Source organism: Halichoerus grypus, chromosome 1 (assembly GCF_964656455.1).
Source record: "Halichoerus grypus chromosome 1, mHalGry1.hap1.1, whole genome shotgun sequence".
NCBI lineage: Eukaryota > Metazoa > Chordata > Mammalia > Carnivora > Phocidae > Halichoerus > Halichoerus grypus.
The window spans coordinates 91996441-92009685 of NC_135712.1; the positions used below are offsets into that span (position 1 = coordinate 91996441).

Below are 13245 nucleotides of genomic sequence, written 5' to 3' on the forward strand. Positions count from 1 at the left end.
TTCTACCTCTGAAACTAATGATACAGTATATGTTAACTAAATTGAATTTAAATAAAACATTTAAAAAATAAATAAAAAATAAAAATATTACTTATCTCTTTCAGCCTGAAGGGAACCTAACAATATAACAATATGGAGGCTCATTAAATGCAGAATCACCATGTAGAATTCTATATCTTAACAAGTGATCTGCTATTTCTTCTAAGAAAGTTGTGTGTTTTCTAGAATTTTGACAAACAATACATTATTTCACTGCTGGAAATTGTGCCTCATGTAGCTATTTCTACATGGTAACATGGCAACAAAGATTTTTTTTTAAGATTTTACTTATTTATTTTGAGAAAGAGAGAAAGAGAGAGAGAGAGGGAGCACAAGTGGGGGGAGGGGCAGAGGCAGAGGGGGAGAGAGAATCTTAAGCAGACTCCATGTTGAGTGTGGAGCTGATGTGGTGTTCTCTCCCACACCCATGAGATCATGAACTGAGCCGAAATCAAGAGTTAGACACTTAACCGACTGAACCACCAAGGTGCCCCACATAGTAACAAAGGTTTGTGCAAGCTACACGTGCTCCTTGGGGGCAGTGGTGTATTTATTAATACAAAAATTCATATCCCATTATGTCAGCTACTCATCCTTGCTAATGAAACATGATCTGCCACCATCATGGATTACATGGTTTCAAGTCATCCAAAAACGCTCACCGAAGATTTGCTGTTTATTAAATTTATCGAGAACTCTCACCCAAACTACTGTTGCATTTTATGCAGGTGGGAAAATGGAGATTCTGTCCAGAAGTTACACTAAGAGAATCCTGTGCTAGGAAGAGAATTTTCACCAGAATCTCTTGGGGCATGTGTTAAAAATGCATATTCCCTGCCTTCAACCCAGAGTTTCTGCCATAAGAATGGGCCAGGACGGAAGCCAGACATATGGTTTAACAAGAACCATGGGTGATTCTGATGTCATTGATCCACTTTGAGAAACATGTTGTAGTTGTGTTGGGTCCTATACCTAGTTTAGAAATCACACACCAAGAAACTACTCTGAGCAAGATGGGCAAAGGCAAAATTCTGAACTTGGGGAACTTTGCTCTGTTTTCAATTAATATTTTCTCTTTCCAGGCACTTTAGGTGGCCTCACTATTGGGTTTCCAAGAGGCTGACTTACCAAGCTCTGCAGATACTTTTTCATTCTTTTCTCTCTGACTTCCATCCAATGTTAAATCTTGGGTGTCATGCCCAAGATGGCAGCTGGATGTCTGATTCGCTATCCATGCCAAGGGGTTATGGGTAGCCGATGCTTTAATGTGTGGTTTTCCTGGGTTTATATTCCTTTTAACAAAGGGCTCTAGGAAGTTGGGATGGTCCCTACAGGGGGAAATCTCACATTCTAAACTTCTAGATGCACTGGCAGTACGGCACTCCGCTAGCCTCAATTCTCAGGAGGCCTCCTTGCAAAATCAACTCTGTTCCTAAGAATGTACAGGATTTCCTTTGCAGACTTATGTAGAAGTTGAAGAGGACAAGACTGACCACAAAAGGTATCGAGAGTGCCAAGTTCTTGTCTTCTAGCTTTGCTGATTTGTGTTGGTAGGATCAAACTGGAAAAAAAAAATTGGCTAACGTAACCCAAATTCACCTGACCTTAATATAATACTAACTTGAATCGTAAAGCCAGTATAAGAGTTTGTTGTGGGAAATATCTCTCTCCAGGAGGAGGCTGTGCAACTCACAATGGAGTGACCCAGTATCAGACATAGGAATTTGGAATCAGAAATCACTCCCAGTGGTTCTGTTCTAACCCTCCTTGAGGTCAGAACAATGCATCTTGATGATCTAGCAGAAGAGAGAGGGTATAAGGTGGGTGACAAGAGGGCCCAGGATATATCTGGTCTGTTAAGAGAAATAGCTCTGGGTTCTGAATCTGGCCCTACTGTTCATTAACTGTGTGACCTTGGGCAAGTTTCATAAACTCTTTAGCCTCAGTCTGTAAAATGGGAAGAACACTGAGAGTAAACATCCAGTTCGTATTTCTATTACTATCATATTATCAATATTATTCTTAGCCATCTGGGAAAAAGTTAGAAAGCTAAATTTGATGTTGGTATATATCAGCCTCTCTGCTGGGGCAGAAGTAAAAAGGGTGGGAAAATTTTGGTTATAGAAGACACAGTGATAAATAAGAGAGGCAGATTAAGTACTAATATGGCAGACTTCCAATTTTAGCATTCAGGATGGAATAAGAATGGGTTCCCCCTTTCTGGAAACTTACATGTAAGTGTCTCTTCCAGATAAGTCCTGCAGAAAGCTTGATGAATACTGTCAGGGACACACAGAGCATGGCAAAGCTCAGGCACAGGTCGAAGACTTGAAGTGTCAGGTGGTACTCTTCATAGTGTGGTGGGTCCACACAAGCTGATGGGAAGTTTGCATATGGAAAAGGAAAGGCAACTGCATAACCAAGGTAATCGGTTCCTGCTATCCCTGAAAATGAGTAGAAGCAATATGGGCCAAGGAGAGCAGATTCCAAGGCTACTGCAAAATGAAGTGGACATCCCATCATGCTCAGAATCACAAAGGTGAAACTAGTTTCCCACTGAAAATAAAGCAAAAACAAATTGTTACTTTGGGAACTGAATTCTTCAAAAGCTTCTCAGCAATACGAAGAAAGAAGATGTCAGGTATTAATCTCTTTTACTGGGAAGCTAAGGAGAAATGCATTACAACTTTCTCTTTTAGGCCATTTCGTTCTCCTCTTGAATCTACAATATGGGGGAATAACATATCAGCCAACTGGGCCAAAATTGAAATGAATTCCACTCAGCAAACATGTGTTTGTTTTTCTTCTATCATATGTTGACAGCCAGTCTGGGGTGGGAAAAACAAACATGAGTACACAGAATCCTTGCCTTATCCTAGCACCTTGCTAATCAGGGCATGGTCTATGGTCCAGCAGCACTGACATCCCCGGAAGTTTGTTAGAAATGTAGAATCTCACAGGTCACCCAGATCTACTGAATCAGACTTTGCGTTTTAACTAGATTCCCAGGTGATCCACACGTACATTAAAGTTTGAGCCATGGGAAGATCTATGATCAGATCAAGGTAGTCTTTCTATACCATGGGATTACTTGGCTCACACTATTGATATGCAAGATATCATAGACTTTTCACCCTTTTTTGGGGTGGGGGGGGAGAAGTAACAGAGACACTGGAAGGAGATCCCAAACTGAGCAGTTGAACCTTTAAAATACATGCTTAAAAACAGAAGAGCCTATAGATCCATTTATTCAAAATGAAATTCAGGAGCATTAATGTTGTGTTGTCTCCAAACTGGAACACTTATTTACAATAATCACAGGAGCTTGTAGAAAATGTTTGGAGAAGAAATCAGATTAAAATTATTCATTTAAAACCTAGTTTATTACTGAAATCCATCAGAGTAAGGCATCAGTCAGACAGAATTCAATGATAATTGGTAGTCAAGTTCTCTATGTTCCATCTTGTAGAGATTTGACCTTCAAACCTATTCAACCATCCTACTCGATGTCTATATATTTACCAGATATCTCTTGGTCCACTCTTTGTGAGCCAACAGCAGAAGTATACCAGTCATGATGGCCTGTGAGAGGGAGATGGAAAAATAACATCCGTGATAGAATGTACCTCTGGAAAGAGTTCAACCTGTCTCACAGTTTGACAACTTTGTTATGAACTAGAAAGAACAGCAAATGGCTAAATGGGTTTATGACTCAGATCTCCTCCTCATCTGGGATGACAATGAGGCCAAGAAGCCATCAATGTCATATAGACATGATTCATACAAGCTCATTTTTTGATTTTCTGTGTTGCCTTTGCCATCACAATTATAACCTTCACTAGTAAGGTAAGGTGTCACTGGCATAAAAGCTTGGCTTTATAACCCTTGCCGTATGTTTTATTTTGATTCATTGTCTACTATTCATCTTTCTCACAAATTGCTAAAATTACAAGTGGGAGGAACCGGAAAGGAAACATGTCATAGAACCCTGAAATCCTGCCCAGCAACGGCGTTATCTTTTACTTTCTGCTTTTCTTTTGAGATTCTGCAGCCTCAGCCTGCTGGTGGGATGCAAATATGCGATTCCTGTTTCTCAAGTAACAAAGATTATAATTAGAGTGAATGCATGGTGGGACATTAATCGTTCTGGGTGCAGTGGTGTCCAGCTTTTCAAGAGGTTTTTTTTTTTTTTTTTTTTAAGTCTCCTTTGAGGGAAAGAGACCCAAAGTGCAGAATGAAAATAGTTAAAGAGGGAATGGTGTCACCAGAACTGAGCAATATATAATGAAAAAAAAAAAATTCTGGGCTCATCTTTAACTCAGCTCCGAGTCTGATGAAGGAGACCTTTGTGGTCACTGAGCCTGGAAACCACTTATTCCCTACCCATAAATCATTTGTTCCTGGTCAAGGAATGTTTTGAAGTTAAGAGAGAAAACTAGAAAGAGATATGCCTGAAACAAGATATAGAATGAGGGAAGCACTAAAAGTAGTTACAAATTAGGTTTTTAACAGAGAAATAAATATGACTGTATGTATAGCATCAATAAATTTAAGGGGAAAAAAATCAGTTTCTACTAATGCGGTTTTGTGGTATGTTGTTTTTGTAGCTTCTGTGTCCAGCCTGGGTTTTTGTTGTTGTTGTTGTTGTTGGAAGTGGTATTTGGTATTTTTGTTTTGTTTTGTTTTGTTTTTTTGAGATTCAGCTTTTCATTTTCCTGGCATATTTTATTTTGAATGTCCGACTTAGAGAATTTGGGGGGGGCGGCGGGGAGAAGCACACACATGTCCGCTCACACAGAACTTCTCGTGTAGCTAAGTCTGAAATTCCAGACGTGGCATTGCCATACCATAAAACTCCAGTGGAGAAAAACAGAACCATCTGTAGTCAGAGGAGGTTGGCTTGATTCTGCAGGAGGAAAGTTTCCAAGGGAGCCTGTGGAGGTTAAGCCAGCAGCAACAGCAGCACAACAAAACAGGAGAATTATGAAGAGCCACTGAGCACTGATGCTGAGCCTGGGGCCGGTCTTTGCCTTCAGAGGCAAGGCCCTCTCGATTGACACGTCACTCCTCTGAGAGAGAAACACTGGATCAAACAAGAGAAAAGCAAAAGAGACACTCCTCTGCTGGTGTAACTCCAAGCAGATAGCTGGCATTATTAGATGCTTAGATTCCAGGTTGCCTTAACTACTTTAGCACGAACCGTTGCTTTCCTTTCAAAAGTTGAAAAATGCTGCAGGATTGCAGTGGCCTGTTATTTCTGTTGTAGCTGCCAGCTTGAATTTTGCTTTGTTTACACAAAACTTCGAAAAGATCTTTCATGGAGTAGGCTGGTGTATGAATGCCATTCAGTAACTTGTGAAATCCACCCCGTGGACGGTGGTGGCTCAGGAGCAAGCACACCCATCTTTCCTGGTGCTCCTCCCCCAACCCCGTCCGGTGCCTGTGAGCCAGAGGGCGAGGTGTCCCCTGAGTCACAGCCTCCCTCTTCTTGCTTTCTTTTCTTTTTTCTTCTTTTCTTTTTCTAAAAATATTTATGTATTTATGTATTTATTTGAGAGAGAGCACACATACATGTGAGCAGGGGTGGGGGGAGGGTGGACAGAGGGAGAGAGAGTCTCCAGCAGACTCCCCGCTGAGTGCGTAGCCCGGATGCTGGGCTCCATATCACCACCCTGAGATCATGACCTGAGCCCAGAACCAAGAATGTGACACTCAACTGACTGAGCCACCCAGGCACCCGCTTTTCTTTTTAAAAACATTATTACTTAGAGAGGGAGAGGGAAAAGAATGTAAAAGGAAGAGTTTTGCGGGTAGGGAAGAGAAGTCAAGTGGGAAAAGGAAATGGGAGAGGCAGTGTCTGAGAGACAAGAGCTGGGTACAGCGGGGCACTCAGGTTTCAGGAAGGACCAGGAGGAGGTGCTTGGAAGGAAGGCCCCCCTCCTGCACTCTCCTCCCTCAGCTCTTTCTGACAGGCTAGGTTTCTGCTCCACGGGGCAGTTCCTGGGACTTGGGTTTTGCAAGAGAAGCTGCTAACACTCTAATTGCATGGGATAATTGTGAGCCCTCCCACTGAATCTTTAAATTGCCCACGTAAAGAACGCAGTTCCCAGAAGCAGATGAATTGAAGGAAGTGGGGAGCAGTCACAACAGAAATAGAAACTTGTAGAGGAATAATTTTAATATGCCCTAATTTATTCACTTACAAACATCTATTGTGGGTCTACTACGATCAAGGGATGTGATAGGCACTGTGCAGACAGCGTCATAACAATTAACATTTACTGAGTGCTTACTGTATGCCAAGCACGACACTAAACACTTGACATGTGTTAACTCATTTAATCCTTACAATGATGGAGATTTCCTCCTACTTTTTAAACGAGGCACAGAGAGGCTAAATTGGATGAGCAAGCTCACCAAGTAATAATTATAGATATAATGGTTCCAACTTCCACAGGAATTTACAGTCCAGATGTGAAAGTAATGCACTTAGAAGAACGCCCACCAAATGCGGCAAGAAGAGTGAGTGCTTTCCGTGCAACAAGAGTCCAGTGACAAGATACCACTTCTGGGGGAAGGATCGCTGATGAAAGCACCATGGGGGAAACAGGAGCCGAAGCAGGTTTGGAGGGTGGATGTGATTTCAGCGGGAGATGATGGCAGAGGGAAGAGCAGTCTGGGCAGCTCAAGTAACATGTGCAAAGGTGGGAACATAGCAGCCAAGCTGGGGGGGACAGTGAGACAGGCGCCCAGATGGGGGGCGGGGCTGGTTCTGGGCACAAATGAGTAAGAAATCAGGCTTGAAAGCCACATGAGGCCAGGTCGAGAAGGGCCTGGAAATTCAGGCTAACATATCTGAACTTTGGACAATGAAGCAACATTGAAGGTTCTTGAAGAAGGAGCCTTACTGACGCAGCAGAGGTTTAGAAAGATGAGCCTGTCGTCACGTGCATGTTGGGTGGGGATGCAGGGAGGCCTAGGTGTCTCTGTAGGAACTTGGTCTTCAAACTGGAAACAAATTTTTTTTCTTTACTATTATTTTTTTCAAGATTTTACCTTTTTTTAAGTACACCCAGTGTGGGACTCAAACCTACAACCTGAGATCAAGAGTCGCTCACTCCACCGACTGAGCCAGCCAGGCGCCCCCCCCCCCCCAATTTTTTTTTAAACCTCTATCCATAGCAAGAAATATATTTTGCATCATGGCCAAGTTAAATTTTATATCTAACCAAAATCATAATACCGTTATTATGTGTGATACACTCTGATTCTATTCTATTCCATTCTATTCTATTCTATTCTATTCTATTCTATTCTATTCTATTCTATTCTATCCTATCCATGTTTTATAAATGCTGCTAGTTACCCAATAGATTGATTTTATAACTCGTTAATGAATGGGTTCCCACAGTTTGGCTATTGAGGTTATCTAGGCATAAGACCTGGGTGGGGGTGGGAAGTGATAAGGAGTTGAGGGGGAGGTGGTTCACAGTGAGAATGAGAGGAAAGCATGCACAGGGATATGCTTCACAGGAAAAATAAAAGTTAGCTGGCAATGGACTGGATGCGGTGGGGTAGGAGTGGGGCTGAGGGTAGGTTGGTTTAGGGCACTGTTGCCCAGAGCACAGTCCTAGGACCAGCAGCATTGGCATCCCTTGGAAACTTGTGAGACAGGCAGAGTCTCAGGCCTCAGCCCAGATTTACTGAATCGGAGTATACATTCTGACAAGATCCCCAGGTGATTCATATGCACATTACAGTTTGAGAAGCACCAGTTTGGAGGGAAGGATTGAGTCAAAAGTCACCCTAGGGTTTGAAATTGGGTTCAGAACCAGGAAAGTCAGGAGAAGAAATCATTGCTTTTGGTGGTGATATGATTTTGGGGGGAGAAGCCGAGCTTAAAGAAGCTTAGGCTATCTAGGGGCACCTGGGTGGCTCAGTCGGTTAAGCGTCTGCCTTCAGCTCAGGTCATGATCTCGGGATCCTGGGATCGAGCCCCGTGTCAGGCTCCCTGCTCAGCGGGGAGTCTGCTTCTCCCTCTCCCTCTGCCCCCCACCTCTCTCTCTCAAGTAAATAAATAAAAATCTTTAAAAATAATAAAAAAAAGAAATTTAGGCTATCCAAGTGGAAAATTGGCCATCAGGTGTTTGGCAATCATAGGACTGTTGAAGCTGTAAAAGGCTCGAGTGTTGGTATAATCAAGTCCCTTCTGTGACTGAGCAGGGCACTGGGGCCTTTCTCCCAAGTTCCTGTCTCCAGCAGGATTCTGGGTGCAGCACTGCTGCCTGCCATTAAGTCACTGGAGTTGCCAAGCCACGTTCTCCAGGATTCAAGTGGAGCCCAGTCCTTAAGGCACTGAATCTCCTCGCTGCATACTTTCTAGCAGCTGATGCCTTTAAATAACCTAGTTCAGAAATTGTAGGAAATCTGCTTATCATGTCGCTGTCAGAAGAGAGCTAGGAGAGTCTGAGGACCAATATTGGCGAAGAATTTAGAAAGTCTGGAATGAAAGCACTGAACAAATACAAAGTACTGTATCACTTCTAAAATCTTTTAAAGTCTCAAAAGAGATATGGAGCCTTTTGCAAAAGGAAATATCAATATGATTGAAATGTACAAATTGTCTTTCCACCAGAGGAAGATTCACTCTGCAGGCAACTTAAGAAGTGACTGGTAGGGGCACCTGGGTCGCTCAGTTGGTTAAGCGTCTGACTCTTGATTTTGGCTCAGGTTATGATCCCAGGGCTGTGAGATAGAGCATCGGCCCTGAGCTCAGTGGGGTGTCTGCTTGGGATTCTCTCTCTCTCCCTCTGCCCTGCCCTCCATGCCCCTCTCCCTCTCTCAAATAAATAAATAAATCTTTAAAAACAAAACAAACAAACAAACAAACAAAAGTGGTAGAGAAGGTTGTGGAATGAGTCAGAGACCTTTTGAAGTTGACCCCGATCAGATAGAACTGTGGTTCACTAGGAAACTCACCAGAAAAAGAAAAAAATCACATTGTTCCAAACTTAGACATCATTAAAAGAGTGAGCATTCTTATTGCTTTCCTTCTCCTGAGGATTTTTTTCCTACTTTAGTAGAAATACCAGCTTGACTTTTAGTCCTTGCAACCTAATCAGAGTTCAATGGTGTGAAAAATTTTGTACCACCAGAGCATGGGACTCATTCACTTATTCAACCATATTTATTGAACAATATTTATTGAACACTTAGTATGTGACTCACTCTGTTCCAAGTGCTGCAGGTATAGCAGTAAACAAAAAGAAAAAAAATCCCCACCCTTGTATAATATACACTTTTTTGGGAGGGGTATAAACAAACAATGAATAAGTACATTATATAGTATATTAGATGGTAATAAGGGCCATGGGGAAAAGAATAGAACAGGGAATGAGAAATTGGGGACGCCAGGTGTGGGGGAGATTTACAATTTTAAATAGGGTAATGAGGGTAATGAAGGATGGCATCAAGGAGAAAGTGACATGTCTTCAAAGAATTAAAGGAAGTTAGGGAACATGCCATGTGTGGGAAGAGGCTTCAGGCAGAGAACAGACAGTGCAAAGGCCCTGAGGCAAATAACAAACCTTGGAATATTTGAACACAACAAGGGGCCGTGTGATGGCTAAGGAAATGGAATGAGCGAGGGGAAGGGTGGTAGAGATGAGGTCCTGGGAGGTAACAGGATGGGGAAACCCTGCTGCTCATCAGGGAATGGAATGGGAAAGTGAGCGGATGGCAAGAGATTAGGAAGGAAGGGCTGGACAGAGCTTGGGCACTGATGGGATTCAGGACAAGTGGCCCCCAAGTATGCGACTTCAGCATATTGATTATTTTGAATTAAAGTTATTTAGGAAACAACAGGTGCGAGAAGAACACTGACTCTCCTCTCTCCCCCTGAAAGCAGGGAATGAATTCCCCATGTGAAGGGTACCCTCCCTGCACTGGAGGGTAGAAGTTTTCCTCCCTCACAGCACAAACGAAAGGCAAGGTATTAACTAGCATGTGTATAGAGCTTTAAAACTGGTGAAGCCCTTTATTATACAAGCTTTGTTCAAATTTGGTCATTCTCACTGAGCATCTTAGGGTCAGATAGTGTCACACGGACTCTCTTTCTTACCTGCAAAATCCCTCATGTTCTAGGTAAAAGCAATGAAGAACTAGCTGAGTGAAGGTCCTGCTCTTGGCCATATGCCAAGAATGTCAGAATCAGGACGTGAACATAGGCTCCATCTCCTCAGTCTTACCTTTTGGATTCCAATTCCCCATGCTGTCAATCTCGGAATCAAACAGCCACCAAGTATCTGTGCCGGACACAGATCTTGTCATTTCTCTGGGTCTAACTGATAAAACAGATTTTGGTGTAGAACAAACCTTTATTCAATAATTTTTGATCCTAATCAAATCTCAGTATCTGTTGAATGTTCTATGATAGACAGCAGGGATAGACAAAGAATTCAGAAAAAGGGATACAGAGTTGGACTAGAATTGTGGTTTTGTTAAACTTTGGGTCAGTTCTGAAGTCAGAACTAAAAAAAATTAATAGAATAGAAAATATCAGACGTCGTTTCACACAGAAGGCTAAATATTGTTTTGTGAAACTTTTGTTATATAGATTTAGTTATATGTATATATCAAAATCTATCTATTTACCTAGAGAGAATTTTAGGGATGTACTTATGTACATTCTAGGTCCTGATATAAAATGTTTTTCCTAATCTTTGCATTCCAGTAGATGTGTAATAAATATTTCTTTGAATGAACGTATGGCTTCAGGCAGGAGATGGGGTAAAGAGCAGATGAGCAAGACTGGGGAGGTAGATGTAAAAGAATGTATTAGAAAAGAAAAGAAAAAAAGAAAAACACCATCCCACACTTTCCTCATTCAGTTCCATATTCCCACCATTCTGTTTTCTCCCATCTACTCACCATCCTTGAACCCCACTAGATGAAGTTTTTAAAAAATTGAGACCTTGTTTGTTTGTCTGTTTACCATTGTAACTCCAGCATGCAGTAGACTATCAGTACATATTTATTTAATAAGTAGATTAAAATTATATGTTCTAGGGTCTTACTTTTAGGTGATATCCCAGTAAAAGCTGGATTTTTTTTAAGACTTAAAATGTTGCCTCTCTCAAGAGTGGATACATTTTAATAGAAAACTCCTAAAGATCAAAAGGCCTTTAAATCTGAAATTCTCTAGAGTCCAATGGTGAATGTAAGGCATCACAGGAACAATGAGAGAAGGATTTGTTGGAAGCCTCTGTAACTCCCCTTAAACCATACCACCATGGAAGACATCAATTTGCAAGGCTAGATGTGTTCATTCCTTTGACCCAGAGAGCTGGGGTACCAGTCCAACCCTTCCTTTGTGCAGTCATTCAGTCAGCAGACACAGAGCACCTACTTGGTGCCGACTTGTACTTGGCCCGCGCACCCTTTCCTCATGAACTGCAACGTTCGAGAGGTACATCACCCAACTTCTTGAATGACTTTCAGTTCACACAGTTGCATGTGAGGACAAATGTGGGAGAACTAAGATTTGGGGCTTGCGAATCTTGGATCACGTCAACACACCTCAGTGTTTCTAGTGAAAGCATTAGTCTGAAAATTATTTTTGTTTCCCATTTTTACATTATTTTTTATGGTTTACATTTTTTTTCTAAATTCAGATCTCACAAGAGAGGTTCCAATTTCTCAGAATACCAAGGTGACAAGATTAAAATAGCTTTTTAAGAATTTCTTGAACAGCATTTCATTATAGTACAAATGATAAAATGATATTAAGAAAGATCCTACATTTAAGAGGCAACTAATGGAAATCAACTTTCTATGGTAAATTCTAATTTCTGTAGAATTTGGACTTCTCTGTATTGTTGGAAAACCTAAAAAGGACATGTATTCTTTTTCTTCTTTCCCTCCCTTCTTTCCTTATTCTCTCAATATATGTAATAAAATATTTTCCTACCAAAGCTCCATTCCAGATGGGACAAGCAATCCAGACACTCCATCCGGTGAACCAAAGCTTGTAAGAAAAGACAGGGAAGAAAGCGATAACTCCAGAGAATACACTAAGAGCCCCCAGGGAAATGAGAATTCGGCCAGCAGCCTGGTATAGGCTCTGCATTTTCCTCTGTGACCTGGGTCCTCGCTCTCAAAGATGTTTTGTTACCAAAACATGAGGGTATGTCAGGCCTCAGTAAACAGAAGTTTCTTAGAGACAGTAGCCATGACACATGTGGACTGTTGATCTACTTGGAAACAAGCTTCTATTTGTTTCACCAAAGATAATAACATGTAATGAAATAATCCTTGACATAAATTTGATACAATAAATTCTAGTACTAGTTTACTAAGAGAGAGAGTGAGTGAGTGAGAGAGAGAGAGAGAGAGAGAGAAATCGTTCCTTGTTTTGGATTACCGCCTCCATTCCCTTCATTCTGCCCTGTCGTGGGGAGTGCCCACTTCCTGGCTTAATCAGATTCAAAGGCTTGCTGACTGAGCTAATTGTTTCTCAACTCAACCTGCCTAGTGGTTCCAGCATAAAGCCAACATCCTTTGTGCACAATAGATCCACATTCCCAGCACAATTTCCCACAAAACAAAGTAAAAATAAGCACTCTGATCACTTTTCATTACATCTAATTTAAATGATTTAGAGCAAAAACAAGACCTCTCCCCATCTTTCAAAGTTCAATTCTACTACAATTTTTTTTTAATTTTTGGTAAAGATTTTTGACATGGTTTCATTCCCAAAGAAGCATAGGCTTCATTATGGAGTTCTGTCTTGTTTTCATGAGACCAGCTTTACCTTATTTTACTATTAATTCAATTATCAAGTAGAGGACAAAGATGGAAGTGTATGCAGTTGTAAAATAAACTTCGAGGAGTAATTTATTAGTTGAATAAAATACGGATCTCTAATCATTCTTGAATCATAATTCAAATTTTAGATGTTGGGCTTATGTACATTTAAGCAACTGTCAAAGTTTATTTCTTAATTCCTCATGCATTTGAGAAAGTGGTACGTATTTGCTTTTGACTATTAGGACATGTTTTCCTCTACTAAGATAAGATCTTGAAAACACAGACCACTTTCTGAAGCTACCTGAATAATTTTCCTGTTCAATATTAATGCCTTTTCCCTTAAATGAGATGATAAAAATAATTTTTTGGATAGAAATGCAGTGGTTTAGAACACGGATT

The 13245-nt window shown here is 41.2% G+C and overlaps 1 protein-coding gene across 1 annotated transcript; it reads right to left on the minus strand.

Annotated features, from left to right (window-relative positions):
* Window positions 1–1929: 1929 nt before the first annotated feature.
* TMEM212 (transmembrane protein 212) lies at window positions 1930–12166 on the minus strand. The gene is made up of 4 exons (XM_078059105.1): window positions 12008–12166; window positions 3562–3621; window positions 2272–2595; window positions 1930–1986 (listed from the first exon to the last, which is right to left on the minus strand). The coding sequence occupies exons 1-4, from the start codon at window positions 12164–12166 to the stop codon at window positions 1930–1932; spliced, it is 600 nt and encodes a 199-aa protein (XP_077915231.1).
* Window positions 12167–13245: the final 1079 nt, after the last annotated feature.